Source organism: Cucurbita pepo, chromosome LG11 (assembly GCF_002806865.2).
Source record: "Cucurbita pepo subsp. pepo cultivar mu-cu-16 chromosome LG11, ASM280686v2, whole genome shotgun sequence".
Classification (NCBI taxonomy): Eukaryota; Viridiplantae; Streptophyta; class Magnoliopsida; order Cucurbitales; family Cucurbitaceae; genus Cucurbita; species Cucurbita pepo.
Window position 1 is genome coordinate 4371120 of NC_036648.1, and position 16632 is coordinate 4387751.

The 16632-nt window shown below is 32.3% G+C and overlaps 3 protein-coding genes across 8 annotated transcripts in view; 2 read left to right on the forward strand and 1 right to left on the reverse strand.

Annotated features, from left to right (window-relative positions):
* The window catches only part of LOC111805640 (probable serine/threonine-protein kinase PBL17), a 12779-nt gene extending 8949 nt beyond the window's left edge, over positions 1–3830 (reverse strand). The window contains exons 1-3 of one of the 4 annotated variants that reach the window (XM_023690785.1): positions 3330–3414; positions 664–797; positions 333–505 (exon numbers count right to left, since the gene is read on the reverse strand). In XM_023690785.1, the coding sequence (XP_023546553.1) occupies positions 333–447 (115 nt within the window). In that variant the 5' untranslated portion in view covers positions 448–505; positions 664–797; positions 3330–3414. Of the gene's footprint in view, positions 1–332; positions 636–663; positions 798–3329 lie in introns of those variants that run through there. The other 3 variants (XM_023690787.1, XM_023690788.1, XM_023690786.1) reach the window with 3 other exon arrangements.
* Positions 3831–7092: 3262 nt separating this feature from the next.
* Positions 7093–13911, forward strand: LOC111805713 (protein BONZAI 3). Of its 3 annotated transcripts, none has more exons than XM_023690908.1 (17): positions 7093–7280; positions 7788–7980; positions 9804–9851; positions 9941–10086; positions 10261–10309; positions 10404–10460; positions 10564–10737; positions 10967–11101; positions 11185–11246; positions 12073–12172; positions 12260–12374; positions 12467–12543; positions 12694–12831; positions 12957–13121; positions 13222–13335; positions 13421–13517; positions 13614–13911. In XM_023690908.1, the coding sequence occupies exons 2-17, from the start codon at positions 7816–7818 to the stop codon at positions 13742–13744; spliced, it is 1773 nt and encodes a 590-aa protein (XP_023546676.1). In that variant the 5' UTR covers positions 7093–7280; positions 7788–7815; the 3' UTR covers positions 13745–13911. The 3 variants fall into 3 exon arrangements, with proteins under 3 accessions (XP_023546676.1, XP_023546675.1, XP_023546677.1); XM_023690907.1 differs by having other exon boundaries at positions 7093–7238; XM_023690909.1 differs by lacking the exon at positions 7093–7280 and having other exon boundaries at positions 7327–7980.
* A 399-nt stretch (positions 13912–14310) lies between these two features.
* The window catches only part of LOC111805688 (prefoldin subunit 1-like), a 2969-nt gene continuing 647 nt past the window's right edge, over positions 14311–16632 (forward strand). Inside the window, exons 1-5 of the mRNA XM_023690856.1 lie at positions 14311–14407; positions 14499–14552; positions 15444–15549; positions 15692–15698; positions 15808–15892. Coding sequence (XP_023546624.1) covers positions 14384–14407; positions 14499–14552; positions 15444–15549; positions 15692–15698; positions 15808–15892 — 276 coding nt within the window. The 5' untranslated portion in view covers positions 14311–14383. The remainder of the gene's footprint in view (positions 14408–14498; positions 14553–15443; positions 15550–15691; positions 15699–15807; positions 15893–16632) is intronic.

Genomic DNA, 16632 nt, shown 5'->3' on the forward strand with positions numbered 1-16632 from the left:
TTTTTTTTTTTTTTTTTTTTTTTTTTTTTTGAAAGAGAAGCAAAGATTTTTAACGATAAAGTGAAAAGTTATGCATGGTGTCACAATTTGATCCCACCATTCAACTTACCCTTACTATAATATGCACCCCGCCATAGAGACTACAAGAAACTTCTTAAGACAAGATATCATAATTCCAAAAATAATTACAAGAAAGCTTCCCAACAAGAATTAATACCAAACAATAAATAATTCCTAAAAATATTTGGAAAGAAAACACACCAAGAAGCCACTAATGTTTAATCATCAAAAAAAATTTGTTCCCACCAGGTTTGTTTTTCAAAGAGACTCACTTATTTTTGTCCAAGGTCTCCATAAATAGCTTTTACCACGTTGAGCCAAAGAACTTCTAAATTTCTTTTTCAATTCACTGTTGCAAGGAAACATAAAAATGTTGCTTTTCGCCATAAAATTGAATATCCAAGCAATCTTGAAACCTTGGAATAAAGACTCCCTCTTTTTCCTGCTATAAACACAATGAAAAGGCAAATGATTGACTCTCTTTTACTTAGACTTCACCAAACTTGGGCTAAGAGCCAAATAAAAGCACCATTTCTTAAGGCTTTCAACTGAATTTAATAAAGGCCATGCAGACCAATATATTGATGGTTAGGGACATTTTACTTTTCACAGGGCTAGTATGGAGAATGACTGCTATTTCCTTGTCTTTTCCTAAACTTCTAGGAGGCATAGATATTTCGCCAACTCCAAGATTACAGTGTCGGTGTATCATGTCGAGGATGTGCCTTGATATTTATCTGCAATGCAATTTCAACTAGGACGTGATTGGAACAACATGAGGTAAGGACTAGATAAATCATGAATTCAATTGGCACACGGTTCAAATATCCTTTTCACAGTTAGGAAATTTAATCATAAGAAAGGTCATTACTTAAAAATAAACACATTTGAGCATCAACACTCCAAAACCACATCACCAACTCCCACCCAAATCATAATTTCATCCCCCTAATTTGTGCTTAATTTATTTTCCTTTTCTTTTAGATAAGAAATTAGCGATGTGTTAGAGACAAAAGAAAGAAACAAACTGGAGGACAGGCTTAGAGAAAACCCGCCTCCCAACAAACTACAGTTTCAATCTTTAAGTTTGAGCTCCACCACGAGGTAGTAATATACTATTGCAAAAAGAATTCACCAAATCCATCTTGTCTTAAAGAATCCTTTGATTTCTCTCTTTCCAAATGCCAAAGAAGAGCTCGCACGGCATAATTCCACAAAACTTAGCTTTTCTTTTCAACATCATGCCGCCAAGAACCCAAAAGCCAATGATCCACTAATAAAGTATGGGAAAACACCATACCAAATTCAGACAACAGAAATGATTAAAACCTTTGAGCGAAAGAACAAGGGAGGAAAAAAGTAGTTAAGATCTTAGCGTGTCTCTTGCAAAAACAGCAGACTGAGGGTGATAAAGTCAAGTGATTCTGCTTTTGCTAGTTCCAATCTGAACCACATTCAGGTTTTCAGCAAAAGCAGCCCATTTAGCCACCTCTCTGTCAAACAATTTTCTTTTAACCCCTAAATCCAAATCCTAATGCTCACACACAATACATTCTGCTATAAAAGACTCCTTTTAGACAATGGAATGGGACTACAGGCATCCTCCCAAAAACAAATACGCTGACCATTTGAACCTCAAAAAACGGAAAAATGGGGGGGAGGGATTTAATTCAAATAAAAATAAAATAAAACCATTCCTGTTTTTTTCTATGTCCAATGGTCTACAGCTACCCGGTTTGTTAGGCCATCCATGGAGCTCAATCCCATAAATAGTTGCAATCACAATCCTCCAAAGCCTTTTTTCCTCTCGAGTAAATATCCAAAGCCATTTAACATTCTGTTCTTTGCTCGAGAGAATCTACCCCTAGCCCTCCATGTTGAGTTAGGGAGAGAGATCCAATTTCATCCTTCCAGGTGACTCCCTTGGCTGCATTAGCAACTTTTGTGCATATAATTTCTTGAGAATCGTGTTTCAATTCCTCTAATTCTTTTCTTGGTTGGAAGTCCGAGGGAAGCTTGGTACCCATTACCAATGAATACATTCGAAGAATTTCTTCTTAACTTCAATCGTGTGACTTTGTCAAAAAAGGCATGGGGGATTTTGACCGCCCTTGTATCCACTGCATTTCCATTTTGTAGGACAAATGCTTAACTAGTCTTGATGTTTCTTGGAACTGCATTCAAATTGAGTATCTATTTAAATCTAAGAAAACAGCTACCTGCAAACTGTGACACTTAGTTTCAATGATATTGGACACCTAATATTAGATACAACCCGTGACAGATTGTACGATTGTATCAGACACATATTAGACACCAACAGTTCAAAAACTGTGCCCTTAAATTAAAGTATCCTTTGGGAACACAATGGCATAGATAAAAGAATGCTGAGGAAAAATCATAGGATGAGGATTAGGTATTCATAAGTCTCCTTCATTCGGAACACAACGGCATAGAAAAATAATAGTGAGGATAAATTATAGAATTAGATATTCATAATTCTTTTCAATATAATGGCATGAGAACAAATTTAGTCATTCTTCGGTATCCTTAATCCAGCATGTCAATTTCAGTCAAAATTCGAGTTGACCCGACGCATCACTGGAAATAGATTACTAAAGGCCATGTAAGATATTTCAACTTTACTTTTGAAGAGTTAATTACACCTATCAAAATTAAAAGGAAAAAATAGTTTCGTTTCGAGCATAAAACCATTAAATATGTATAGAACACATTAAATCTATTAAAGTATATATGTTTGTATACCTTTTCATAAAGGTCTTTTGACTTTTGACATGTCTAATTTCCAAGCTATTGACAAAAAAGAGGCATGTTCTAGTATCTATCATGTCCTATATACGTATTCCTTTCTATACTTCTAGGGCAGCTACATTGGATGGAAGAGGAACACGCTTTGATTATCAAGATCCAAAGGAAACAGAAGAATTTTCTAGATTGTGACATCAATTCAATCTAAATAAGATTCCTTTCAATAATTCGCTACGAGATTCAAATGTTCGCTACGAGATTCAAATATATAACTGAGAAATGGAGAGATTTACAATCTTTGATTTAGTCCTATTACATTGTTCTTGGTTTTTGGCTGAACATTTTCCTGTGTAAAAGTAAAAACAAATAGCAACTACGGATAAATCATTTGTTCATAAAACCAACACCATCCAGAATGTATGAAACTTCAAAGCATATATCAATTAACCAGCAAACAGGGCAGAATCAAAAGAAACGAAAAATCAATTCAGAAGCATTACCTAATTTCTTTCTAGCAAGACCCCTGGGTCGCCCTTCCCTCGCCTCAATGCTCCGACAAATCCCCATGGGAACTCAATCTTAAACCGGCCTCATTTTCTAACCCCATAACCAATGTCAAAACTAACCGGCAATTGCCATTCCCGATCACGAACAACCAATTTAACGAATCATGAATCCTGTGTGTGCGCGAACTGATGATCGTTCCTAATAGGGACCAAACTCAATGTTGGTCCCCCAAAATCGGAAATGGGTAGTAGGGTATTGAGTGGATTCACCGGATTCCGATCGAGTTCCCGGAAACAGAAAAAATGGACACTAGGAAAACGATCGGCTCTAGAAAAAGAAATGTGGAGGAATATAGAAATACTGATATGAAGGACCCAATTACGCGCAGAGAAAGATAGCATCTCCCCTTATTTCGCATTGGGAAGCGCAGAAGGCGCGAAGCCAAATGCAAATTTCTTCATTTTTTTTTTGTCAGTTTGGTTTAAAATTATTCAAAGTTTGAGAAAGTTAAGAGTGTTTATCACATCAGTTTGCTTATTTTAGAGCATCAAATTTATAATTCATACTATCTTTGGTTTGTAATATTTTGGTATGATTTTTTTATATCTATTATCTAATCCCCTAAAATCATACCAAATTAATAATGCCCAAAAAAATATGTTTAGATTTAAGAAGATTTCATTATATATATATATATTTTTTTTTATTTTAGAATATTATTTTTAAGGTTTTAAGTTATAATTAGTGAATAATGGTATCAGAGTCATGTCCCAACTTAGTCATGTCAATAGAATCCTCAAATGTCGAACAAATGACTCTCCTCGAAAACATAGTAAAAATGACTAAGACTCCAAAATAATAAGAGTCGAGCCTCGATTATGGGGAGGTGTACTTTGTTTGAGGGGAGGTGTTGGATGAAAAAAAAGAAAAGTCTCTCATCGGCTAATTTAGGGAATGATCATGTGTTTATAATCTAAGAATATTATCTCCATTGGCCTGACGTGTTTTGGGGAAACTCAAAGCAAAGCCATAAGAGCTTGTCAAAGTGGACAATCAGGCGAGTAATTCAAATCCCGAGTTAAAAAATAAGTTTTATTTACTCTTCATCTTAATCATCAAGGTAAAATAATAATAAATTTATTGACTCAATATTAGATAGCATTTTGGTAGTTGTCATTATTTTATCATTAATTTCCTAATTCGAGAGGTTGACGTTTTATTATTAATTTTTTTAAAATAGGCCTATTTTTTTATTTGATAAATTTATTTATTATATATTTTCCAAAAACTCTCCAAAATAATTTATAACTACTTAAGAGTTAATTTTTCTAAATTTGAAAATAAATAAACAAATTAATATTTTATTTTTATTAAAAATTAAATTTTAAATAAATGACCTAAATGAACCAACCCAACTAGATCATTTTCTCGGTACTGTTACAGTTGAAAAAATGTACGATCTAAATAATTGAATTTGGTCTAAAAAAATGTTCAAAAAATTTATATAAAAAATATATTTTTAATAATTTTATTACATTATTTAATTTTAGATAATTAATTATTTTAACTTCAAATAGTTTTAACTAATTTATTTTCATTCATATACTTTAAATAATTATCTTCAAATAAATGATTTTAATATAATTACGTATACTTTCATTTAACATATATTTTGAAAACCAAATGTTATATAGGATAACGTAAATTATATTAAATTGTATATAGTTGTAAATCTTATATAATTATAATAATTTATTAATGAAATAATTAAAGAATAGGTATAAATTAATTATTTCTGTATAGAATATTTTACTATTTTTATCCTTTATAATTTATTATTATTACTTACAATTTTAATTTAAAAAGTTAATTATATTTTAAAGTTATCAAATATTAATGCACCAGGTATTAAAATTAGTCCCAATAAATAATGAATGGATTATAAAGAATTCATAAGTAATTAATTATAATTATTGAAAATCAATTATTTATAAGATAACTAATTCTAATTAACTACTTAACTGTATGATATTATTAACTAGTTAATTAATAATTGTAATAAATAAATAATTCATTTATTAAATATTTTAAAATTTTAAAACTTAAGGTATTTTAAAAATATCATAAAAAAACCTAATAAAACAAATAAAATTACAAAGCGAAGTAATAATTTTAATCTAAAAAAAACAAACATGAAAAAAAAAAAAAACCTTTTTTATTTAATTGAAAATACAAAAACAGAAAAAAAAAATTCTAATTTTTTATTTAATAAACAAAATAAAAAAATTGAAATATTTATCAAGTTTACACTCTAAAAAAAACTAACTTTGACGCTAAATTATAAATTTTATAAATCTAAACTATATATTTAAATATTAATTGTTTGAATAATATTTAGTTTAAAATTATTGTAGTCATTTCATCAAGTCCATTATCCATTCAATTTCTCAATAATATATTATTTATATGTCTACCAAGATTCCGTTTTTATTTGACCTCTAAAAAATTGATGACCAAGTTTTGGTTGTTAAGAATTTCCATTAAATTTTCAGATGACACGAGGCCACGTGTGTATGTGTCACAACATAAACATCAGTTGATGATGTCATTCAAAGTCTTAAATTCTTTTTATGTCAAAGTCCCACCTTGGTTAATATCTTAATTTTCTTATGAAATAGAGTCATTACCATATGTATGACATAATTTTTTTATGCAAAAACATCCATTTAAAATAATTTCATAAAACGATGTTACGTTTGCATAAGAGTCTTAAGATAAAACAAAATGCAACTACCCTAACACAGACTACATGGTCTTTAATGCGGCGTCCCCGTCAACCGTATATGAGTGTCTTGCCGAGTATTTTAAGAAATATTCAGTAAACTTAAATATATGCAATATTAGGCAGTTGTTTCCATGAGATTTACGACGCTTACTGGATCCTGACTTTTTTTTCCCTCATTTCATTAAAAAAAAAAAAAAAAAAAAAAAAAAAAAAAAAAAAAAAAAAAAAAAAAAAAAAANATATATGCAACCACGAGATGATATGAAATTTTAAAAAGATAAAAATAAAAATAAAAAAGAATTAAAAAAAAAAACAACAAAACATTCTATTATTGAAGGCGTAGACTTTGACTTTGAGTTGACGCGCATAGGAATTTGCCTCACATGTGTTTGGAAATTAGGGATGTGTTTCCTTATACAAAGTCAAGGTCTTCATAATGCTCTTCAACTTTCAACAAAAAAAAAAAAAAAAAAAAAAAAAAAAAAAAAAAAAAAAAAAAAAAAAAAAAANATTAAAGAAAATTATACAATAAAATATTATATATTTTTAAAAAATTTATATATGTAAAATGCTCTTCAACTTTCAACAAAAAAAAAATAAATAAATAAATAAATAAAGAAAATTATACAATAAAATATTACATATTTTTAAAAAATTTATATGTGTAAAAATCCCATCCCATAATTCATTTAAAATAAAATAAATGTAGAATTTCACGTGATTAAAAAATTAAATTAGAAGTGGAGGCTGTATTTAAAAGGAATTAAAATATAAAAAGAACACGTGGATAATTTAAAATTATTTTGTGGGGTCTTTTTTTTAATTTAATTTAATTAAAAGGAATAATTTCGTATTGATATTAAAATTGAATGTTGTAATTCCACGATCTAGGATGCGCGTTCTTGTAATTTGAAGATTTGATAAAGACTAACACAGCTATAAATACACCCGCCTCGGAATCTCATATTTTCATTCTTTGCAGTAATACAAGGGGCAGAGTAGCACAGACTCAACCATCCGTCGTGTAAATTACGATCGCTGAAGAACATTGTAATCGCACTTCGGTTTCTAGGAGACTCATTGACGGAATCCTGAAGCTATTGTTTCTACTTTTGAGGTTTGATTGCTGCTGTGTACTTGCGTCGAGTTGCGATTGAGAGTGAGGGCTTTTTTTTTTTTTTTTTTTTTTTTTGTTGAGTTCTAGTGTTTTTGTTAATGGAGTCACGAATGAGAGGAAAGAGGAAGCGATTGTGATGACGATTGCGATTCTCTTACTGTGTGTTTGAAGTTTGATTAGCGATTGACGAGAGACACACAGAGAGATTTTTCGACGGACTCAGGAAATTGCGATTCTCTTTCTGTGTGTTTGAGGTTTGATTACTGTTGCGATTGCGATTGACGAGAGACATACAGAGAAAGATTTTCGGACGGACTCACGAAATTGCGATTCTCTTTCTGTGTGTTCGAAGTTTGATTGTTGTTGCGATTGCGATTGACGAGAGACACACAGATATAGATTTTTGGACGGACTCACGAAATTGCGATCTCTTTCTGTTTGTTTGAGTTTGATTCCGGTTGCGATTGCGAAAGACGAGTGAGAGAGGAAGGGAGATTTTGGAGTTGTTAATTATTACGAGATTGTGATTCTCCATCTGTTTGTTTGAAGGTTTTTGCGCGATTGAGGAGAAGAGGATATGGGCGGTTGCCATTCTGATGTGAGAGGAGGGCAGCAGGCGGTGGGAGGAGGGCAGCGGAGTGCTGGTAACGCCGTGACGAACAGCAATGACGCTGCTCACAACGACGCCGTTGATTTCTTCTTCCGATCCCATGGTCTTCAGGGTTTGTTCACTCAAGTTGAGGTACGTCCTGCGCTGCCGCACGCCAAATACTTTATGTTGTTTTTAATTTTTTTTTTAAGTTCCAAATATTTTCAGATTTTAAGCCTTATTTCGTCTCTAAACTATATATATATATATATAGATATATATAATTTATCAATTTTTAAAATACTTTCTTTTTGTTCTTAAATGTTATTATATAAAAATATAAGTTAAATTATTCATTCTAAAATTTGTGAATTTTTAATGTCCCTTTAATTTTAACTTTCAAAATTATAAATTTAATTATTAAATTATTTTAAATACAAAATTATTGATGAACCTTGACACGAAATTTATATTTAATATATTAATTAATTTAAATTTTTTGAGTCATTAATGAAAGTGCATGTACTTTGTTGTTAATCCCAAAACAGCTTTTTTTTTTCAATTTAAAAAAAGATAACATAACGGAAAAAAAAAAAACTAACAGTTACGAATAGTTAATGATTAGTTTTAAAATTTTTGAATATTGATTAAATATAAAATTATTTATTAGACATTTTTTTTAATGTTTAAAGACGGATTAAATTCATAATTGAAATCTATTTACATTTTGACATTTCAAAGGTATTTTAAAATATAATTTTCTTGCATGTTTTTATTTATTTGCTAATTAAGAAAATATTTATGGATAAAATTAAAATAAAATTATTTATTAGTGCAAAGTTGAGAAACTTAAGTAAATTTTAAGAATTTAGAATTAAAATAGAATATTTAAGAATTTAAGAGTAAAAATATAAGTATAAAAAATTAGAGACCAATGGCTGAAGAAAACGTAAGGAACGGGGAAAGCCATAATTAAGTCTCCTTCAAAGTTGATGGGGAAATCATAATTTAATTGAAAAATTTATAATTTTTCAAAGAAATACCAAATCGAGAATAATTTCCCACCAATAACCTAATCTATATTCTGTCTTAAAAATAATAGGGAATATTATTATTAAATTTATGTCTGGCTATATTTGCCATTATTAATTTTATGGTCTGGTTTTATATTATTTTATTTCATTTATATTTATTTAGTGATTTTAATTATTCATCATATAAGAGGGTCAGTGGAAGTAAAAACAACTTATTTATTAATTTAATTTATTTTTATAAAACAAATTAATTAAAAAAATTCAATATCAATATTTTAAAAGGATTTTGTTCCCTATTATTTAACATGCCATTTATATGGGATTATGAATCTGTGAATGGCCCAACAACATAAAAAGAGCAATTATGTCCTTTTTATGTTAAGGTGGGTCCTGCGTGGAAGTCGTGCTTAAAAATAAATAATATAAATATAGTTTTAGTAATGCTTTAATATATTGTAAGTTACCATTTAACCCTTACCACCAAAACATTGTTAATTTTTTTTTCTCATAATAAAACATGTGAATTTAATTCTTTTTAGAAACTATTTAATCAGAAACACAAAAAAAAAATATAGAAATTCATAAGAAATATTGTTTATATCTTTATTTTTAAAAGGCAACAATAAAAAGTTAAATGGTTATTATTTTATTACTATTTTTGAAGTGTTATACGAACCTCCACAATAGTACGAGATTGTCCACCTTGAGTATAAGTATTCATGGATTATAAACCTATGACTCTTCCCTAAATTAGCAGACGTGGGACTTTCATCCTCCAACAAGTAAGAATAAATAAATTTTGTTGATAGATTTTATCTCATTGATCTAAATGGGAAATATTTAAAAAAAAAATAATGAAAAAGAAAATTATTTTATTACCTGACCATGTTTTCTTATTCCCTTGGTAGTTTTCTCTTAGTTATTGAATTTGAAATTTTGCAGCTCTCTCTGTCAGCATCAAAATTACTTGATCGTGATATTACCTCAAAGGTACAATTCCTCCACAGTTAAGATGATGTTCTTTTAAATTATTTCACTGTTTACACTGGTTTACAAAGGTTGTTATTATTGATTTTCAGAGCGATCCAATGGTGGTTGTGTTCATAAAAAAGAATGGAGCACTACAAGAGATAGGTAGAACTGAAGTTATTTTGAATAACCTAAACCCACAGTGGATAGAGAAAGTGTCAGTTGCATTCCATTTTGAGACTGTGCAGCCATTGATGTAAGCTTTTCCCCATATTCTCTCATATTGCTTTTCTACTTATTCATATCATTTTGTGGGGGGATTCAAAATGTTTACCACAGTGCCCTTAAAACATTTAGAACACTAATATTTATTTCTAAACATAACTTTCAAACAATACCCTTAAATTTTCCTTTGCGTTTCTTTTTCCAGATTTCGTGTATATGATATTGATACCAAATACTACAATGTCCCTGTGAAGGTATAAATCATTTCAGTTCATTATCTTTGTCAATTTCTATATCATTGCTTGTTCATAATTTCTAGCGTAAACCTCTATTTACATTGCGTTGCAGTCAATTAGATTGAGTGACCAAGATTTTCTAGGAGAAGCTAGTTGTGTTCTTTCAGAGGTACAAACTCGGGGGCTGTTTGTGTTTTGTTTTTAAACACCCTTTTACATACATTGTGTTTACATGTTTCTTTTGTGGCTCTTTGATGTTTGGCATATGGCAGATACTAACCAAACAGAGTCGAAGTTTAACTCTATGTCTGAAAGATGGGCATGGAGGTTCAACAAACTTGGGCTCTCTCACTGTTCGAGCAGAGGAAACAGTTGCTTCAAGAAGTGTCATTGAATTAGTACTCCGCTGTTCTCATCTTGACAATAAAGACGTGTTTTCTAAAAGCGTATGTTTTAAATCTTGATTTTCTCATTTCATTGTGTTGTTTAAATTCTTAAGTTCATTATATTGATGCTAAAGTCGAACAAATTTTGAACCTAAGATCTTCTCAAACCGACGAAACACTTGATATTAAACACATCATTCACTATTTCAAAATTAATATCAAACTCACTGCTGTTGTCTCCATTGAAGGCCCTTGATTTTTGTGCTCTTTGTTTAATTGTTAATTTCAGGATCCTTTCTTGAGAATATCTAGAGTTGTTGAATCTGGAGGTTCAATTCCAATCTGTAAGACAGAAGTGGTTAAAGACAATCTTAATCCTGTTTGGAGACCTTTACACTTGAGTATGCAGAAGTTTGGAAACAAGGCAAGCATATGAACCTCTGAGTATCAATCTCTTTATTATTAATAATACTTCATAAGCTTCTTAATGCTTTTTTTTTAATACAGGACAACCCATTGGTCATTGAGTGTTTTGATTTCAATAGCAATGGCAGTCATGATTTAATTGGGTAAGTATTCTGTATTCATCAATGTCTAGGCCCTTTTCTTTACATTTCCAGAATTCAGGTTCATTACCATGTTTATTTAAACCTTAAACTTCCCATTTTTGTGCCCGGATGCGATTGTTTCTGTAGGTAGTGGCTCTTCTAGTTGTGTTGATGCTTATTAATTGAGCTTGGACGTTTTGAGGTTCATTAGGAGTACTTTTGTTCTTTCTTGACTTTTTTATTAGGTTCAGTATTTTCGTGGTAGGGTTCGAACACATCTCTATGAGTAGATTTTGAGTAGTTTATTGGTTAGATTTTGTATCATTCATTGGTTGGTCCATAAATTATGTGAGATCACACATCGGTTAGAGATCGGTTAGAGAGGAAAACGAAGCATTTTTTATAAGGGTGTGAAAATCTCTCCCTAGCACCTAGAAGGGAAGCTTGAAAGGGAAAACCCAAAAAGTAGAATATGTGCTAGCGGTGGGCTTAGACTGTTCCAAAATGGTATCACAGCCAGACATTCGGCGATGTGCCAGAAAGGTCGCTAGGCCCGAAGGGGGGATTGTGAGATCCCACATCGGTTGGAAAGGAGAACAAAACATTTTTTTTATAAAGGTGTGGAAACCTCTTCCTAGCATACGTGATTTAAAAACCTTGAGCGGAAATCCAAAAATGACAATATTTGCTATTTGTTAACGATGGGCTTGGGCTGTTCTAGTTTTCTTATTCAAGATTAAGACTCAATAACTCGTAAAGTACTCGAATAAGTTTGAATTTGTCTCTGAGAATTATGTTACGATTTATTAACTAAAGCTTCTTTATGTGTGGGATTCCATCTGTTCAGTAAGCTCCAGAAATCAATGGCAGATCTTGAAAAGCTTTACAGTGAAAAAAGTGGTGCAAATTTTGTTATTCCGTCTTCTTCTCGTGGTGGCTATGAGAAGGTCTGATCTCTAACAACTCCATAAATTATTAATATCTATTCTTTTTAATTCTTCTTCATATTGATATAGTGTAATTGTGTCTGTTAGGCTCTAAAAGGTCAGCTGTTTGTAGATCACTTTGTTCAGAAAACACAATTCAGCTTTCTTGATTACATTTCCAGTGGATTTCAGCTAAATTTTATGGTCGCTGTTGATTTTACAGGTAATTTCTAGAAGAAAAAAACAGAACATTCTCCTTTTTTGTTTTGTTTTTTCTAGTTCCTGTTTGGTTCATGGTTTGAATACTTTTTGCAGCTTCAAACGGAAATCCTTACACTCCAGATTCATTGCATTACATCGACCATACTGGGCGGTTGAATAGTTACCAGCAGGTTAGCCAGTAGCCTCCTATCCTTTATTATCACAATAAATGCTTAGTTTCTCAATAGCACTTTCCAGTAATTGGTCTCATTTTTGTGCCAGTGTTGATGTTTAAACAGTTCTTCAGAAAAAGTATATTAAAACTATTCAACTTATGGCAGGCCATAATGGAAGTAGGGGAAGTAATTCAGTTTTACGACGCTGATCGTCGCTTTCCAGCTTGGGGCTTCGGGGCAAGAACGTCAGATGGCAACGTTTCACATTGTTTCAACTTAAGTGAAATTCCAACTCAACCCGAGGTTCTTACCGTTCTCTATTTATCTTCCTATCATATTGTGTTTATTTAGTTTATAAACTTTCAAAATGGTAGCAAACTCATCAACACAACATCGATTAATGATATTAACACGACATCTGGGAGCAGGTGGAAGGAGTGGAAGGCATAATGGGAGCATATGCAAATGCTCTTCACAATGTTAGATTGGCTGGACCTACTTTATTCGGCCAAGTAATCAATAAGGCTGCAGATATTGCTGCCCACTCTCTATTTGCCAGTACCAACAAGTATTTTGTCCTGCTGATTATAACAGTAAGCTCACAATAAACATCAATTCCCTTTGTTTAGCAAGAATTTCAAGATTGGAATAGGTAAAGTCTCAAAATAATTTTGTGTTCATCTGCTTTCTTAGGATGGAGTCTTAACTGACCTTCAAGAAACAACGGAAGCTTTGGTGAGGGCCTCTGATCTTCCACTCTCAATTCTTATAGTAGGAGTAGGAGGGGCAGATTTTAAACAAATGGAGGTATTGTATTCGTTTATACCAATCATCAAAGCTACTCGGTTATTTATTAAGGTAATAGAACGTAAAAAAAAACGCCATGTTATAGGTTCTTGACGCGGATAACGGACAACGATTAGAGAGTTCTACAGGTCGTGTAGCTACACGAGATATCGTTCAATTTGTTTCAATGCGAGAAATACATAGTAAGTTAATCATATGCATATTAAAATCACTTTCTCATCAACCAAATGAATTATGTTCTAAAGTATGGTATGTTTTGGATGATGGCATTGATGCAGGTGGAACGACATGTTTAGTAGAAGCACTCTTGGAGGAGTTGCCTGAACAGTTCTTGAGTTACATGCGTAATAGAGATATCAAACCCATCCCTTTGCATATTAAGGCACCTCATTGCAAAACTAAATTCTAACCCCAAAAAAGAAAAAAAAAGAAAAAAAAAAAAAAACAAAAATTCGACAAAGAACGCACGCACTTGTTCAATGTGTAACCAGCTCCACCCAAATAGTCGTATCCTATCGACATCAATTGTATCTACTGAACTCAAGAAATACATACGCTCTGATAAATCGTATTCCATTTCTAAGAGTTGCATCCTATCAACATTATTTGTATCAAGACATCTATACTCAAAATGTCACGTAACAACGAGGATAAAATAGGAAATTAATAAAATTACAAGGGCAAAAGAAGAAACAAATAACGAGCTTTAATTTGAAGTTATAAAAATGGTACGGTACCCGAAAAGTTATATATTGTTTAAGGTGTTGTGGTTGACTTTTTTGCTTGCATACTATATAATACCACTTTCAATCTCTCTATCGTTTTCTAAAATCTTCTCTTCAAATCGAGCCCGAGGTTTATAATTAGGGCTAAATTTTAATTATCAACTAACATCAATTAATCACTTAAATGGAACTCTGCGTACAAGAGGTTGTGAATTTGAAAATTAGATCCGACCCGGTAGATCACACTTATATTGGACCCTAAAAGACTGAAAACGTTCATTTTTGTATCAACACGTCCTCTCCGCGAGCTCTGAATCTTGGGAATGGCGGACGACGCGAACAGAGCTGTGAGTACTATTACTCTTTTACTCTTCTTTTTTCCCTTCCCTGCTGCCATTTTACATATGCATGAGCTTTTTTTTTTCCCCCTTGAATCAGACTTTCTTGGAAATCCAAGGTCGCATGATTGAGATTACTGGGAAGCTGAAGCAGGTAATTCCCTTTGGATTCACTTGAAGTATTTTAAGGTAATCTTTTGTATTTGTAGGAATGAAGGCTTTTAGTAATTCATGTCTGGATTGATCTTACAGGTGTTGTGCTGATGATTAAAAGCTTCTTATTTTTCTTCGTATTTATTTAGTAATGTGAATGAATTTATCCTGGGTCAATTGCTGAATCTAATCAATGTTTGTTTCTTGTTTCTTGTACATTTATTTGATGTTTAATCGTTTTCTTTTTCCTTTTTTTCTTAGTACATTTATTTAGTAAAATCCATAGAAGAATGTTAATTCCTTACTACATTTAGATTTCCGAATATCTCTGAAAAATCCTTTTACAATGAAGATGAAGATGCTAGCTTCCTCAATAATCACTTCACCATAAAAAATGGAGGGAAACATCACCTTTAGAGGCTGGTTGGTGATCCACTTATCTTCTCAAAAAGGAATATCTTAGCCATCACCAACCTTGTAAACATACATTTTTCCAGAAAAAGCTACTGGTCTTCATAGTCTCCTTCCAAGGGCCTAAGGAGCCCTTGCAATCAACTTTGTTGGCCAAAGTTTTAATTTCACCACTAATCTCCAGAGAGCGTTTTTTCTCTTCAAATGTTTATGCACAGCTGACATTTTCCATTGTCAGTCTCTTATCAAAGATGGTCTATTTTCTTTGTAATTTCACCACAAGTCTCTTTTTGAAGCTCTCTGACTTGGGTTAGTTTCTGGAATGTCAAATACATAATATATGGCATAGAGACTAAGGCATATCCTGATCATCTCAAGATTAAAATGCCGATGCGCCGTATATCTTTTGTGCATTTCAATATTAGTTCTTTGTCATTCTTCACGTTTCACTTTATCTGAACAGAGAATCCTTTCTTTGCAGGTGCAGACCCAAATAAGAAACAAGGAGGGAGAAAAGAAGCGCGCCTTTTTAACCTTGGAGGAACTCAAACAGTTGTCTGATGACACTAATGCATACAAATCTATAGGTGCTTAACAACAAAGCTTTGTTTTTTAACCGGAAGGTTCACTCTTAACCTAAATTATGATTAGCTGCCAAAACGTGTAATATTCTTTTTAGATTGACTGATACTTAGCACTGATTTACTTCCATCATTCTTTGTGGTGCAGGGAGAACGTGAGTTATGCTACAATAAGTAAACAACTTAAAGTTAGATTTTTTTTATTTCTCAAATGATACAGATGAAATTCTCTTACTTTGTGTGGTGTGGTCTCATTCTCACCAGGTTTGTTTTAGAGCCAAAGTCAGTTCTAATGAATGAACAGGAGCAAAAGCTAAAGGATAGTGAAGCTACAATTGATTCACTGCATGTACGTATTAGTATTACTTTCCTCTGTAGATACACAAAACCTTCCTTTGAACTTCCCAATTTTGTATGCCTGTCATTCACGTAGTCTTTTCTTGATTCAATTACGTTTGCCTTCAACCTTCCTTTGAACTTCCCAATTTTGTATGCCTGTCATTCACGTAGTCTTTTCTTGATTCAATTACGTTTGCCTTCACCTTGTGTGTAACGGTCCAAGCCCATCGCTAGCAGATATTGTTCTCTTTGGGCTTCCCCTCAAGGTTTTTAAAACACGTATGCTAAGGAGAGATTTCCACACCCTTATAAAGAATGTTTCGTTTTCCTCCTCAACCGATGTGGGATCTCACAATCTCACCCCCTTTCGGGGCCCAGCGTCCTCACTGACACTCATTCCCTTCTCCAATCGATGTGGGACCCCTCAATCCACTCCTCTTTGGGGCCTAGCGTCCTTGCTGGCACATCGTCCCGTGTCCACCCCCCTTCGGTGTTCAGCCTCTTCGCTGGCACATCGCCCAGTGTCTATGCTTTGATACTATTTGTAACGGTCCAAGCCCACCGCTAGCATATATGAAAACACGTCTACTAGAGAGAGGTTTTCACACCTTTATAAAGAATGTTTCGTTCTCCTCTCCAACGAATGTGGATCTCACATTTCGCTTCTTAGTTAAATATTTTATTGCCTTTGCCAATTAGCATTGCTCTGTCATTTCAATTTTTGCATTAACACACTAACCAACCCCCCCC

What these genes read in the sequence shown, in the direction of transcription:
- LOC111805713 (XM_023690908.1), top strand. Translation starts at nt 7,816, where the DNA reads ATGGGCGGTTGCCATTCTGATGTGAGAGGAGGGCAGCAGGCGGTGGGA. An exon ending in CTCGTGGTGGCTATGAGAAG is followed by an intron (nt 12,173 to 12,259) that starts GTCTGATCTCTA and finishes TGTGTCTGTTAG; the next exon opens with GCTCTAAAAGGTCAGCTGTT. An exon ending in TTGTCCTGCTGATTATAACA is followed by an intron (nt 13,122 to 13,221) that starts GTAAGCTCACAA and finishes CTGCTTTCTTAG; the next exon opens with GATGGAGTCTTAACTGACCT.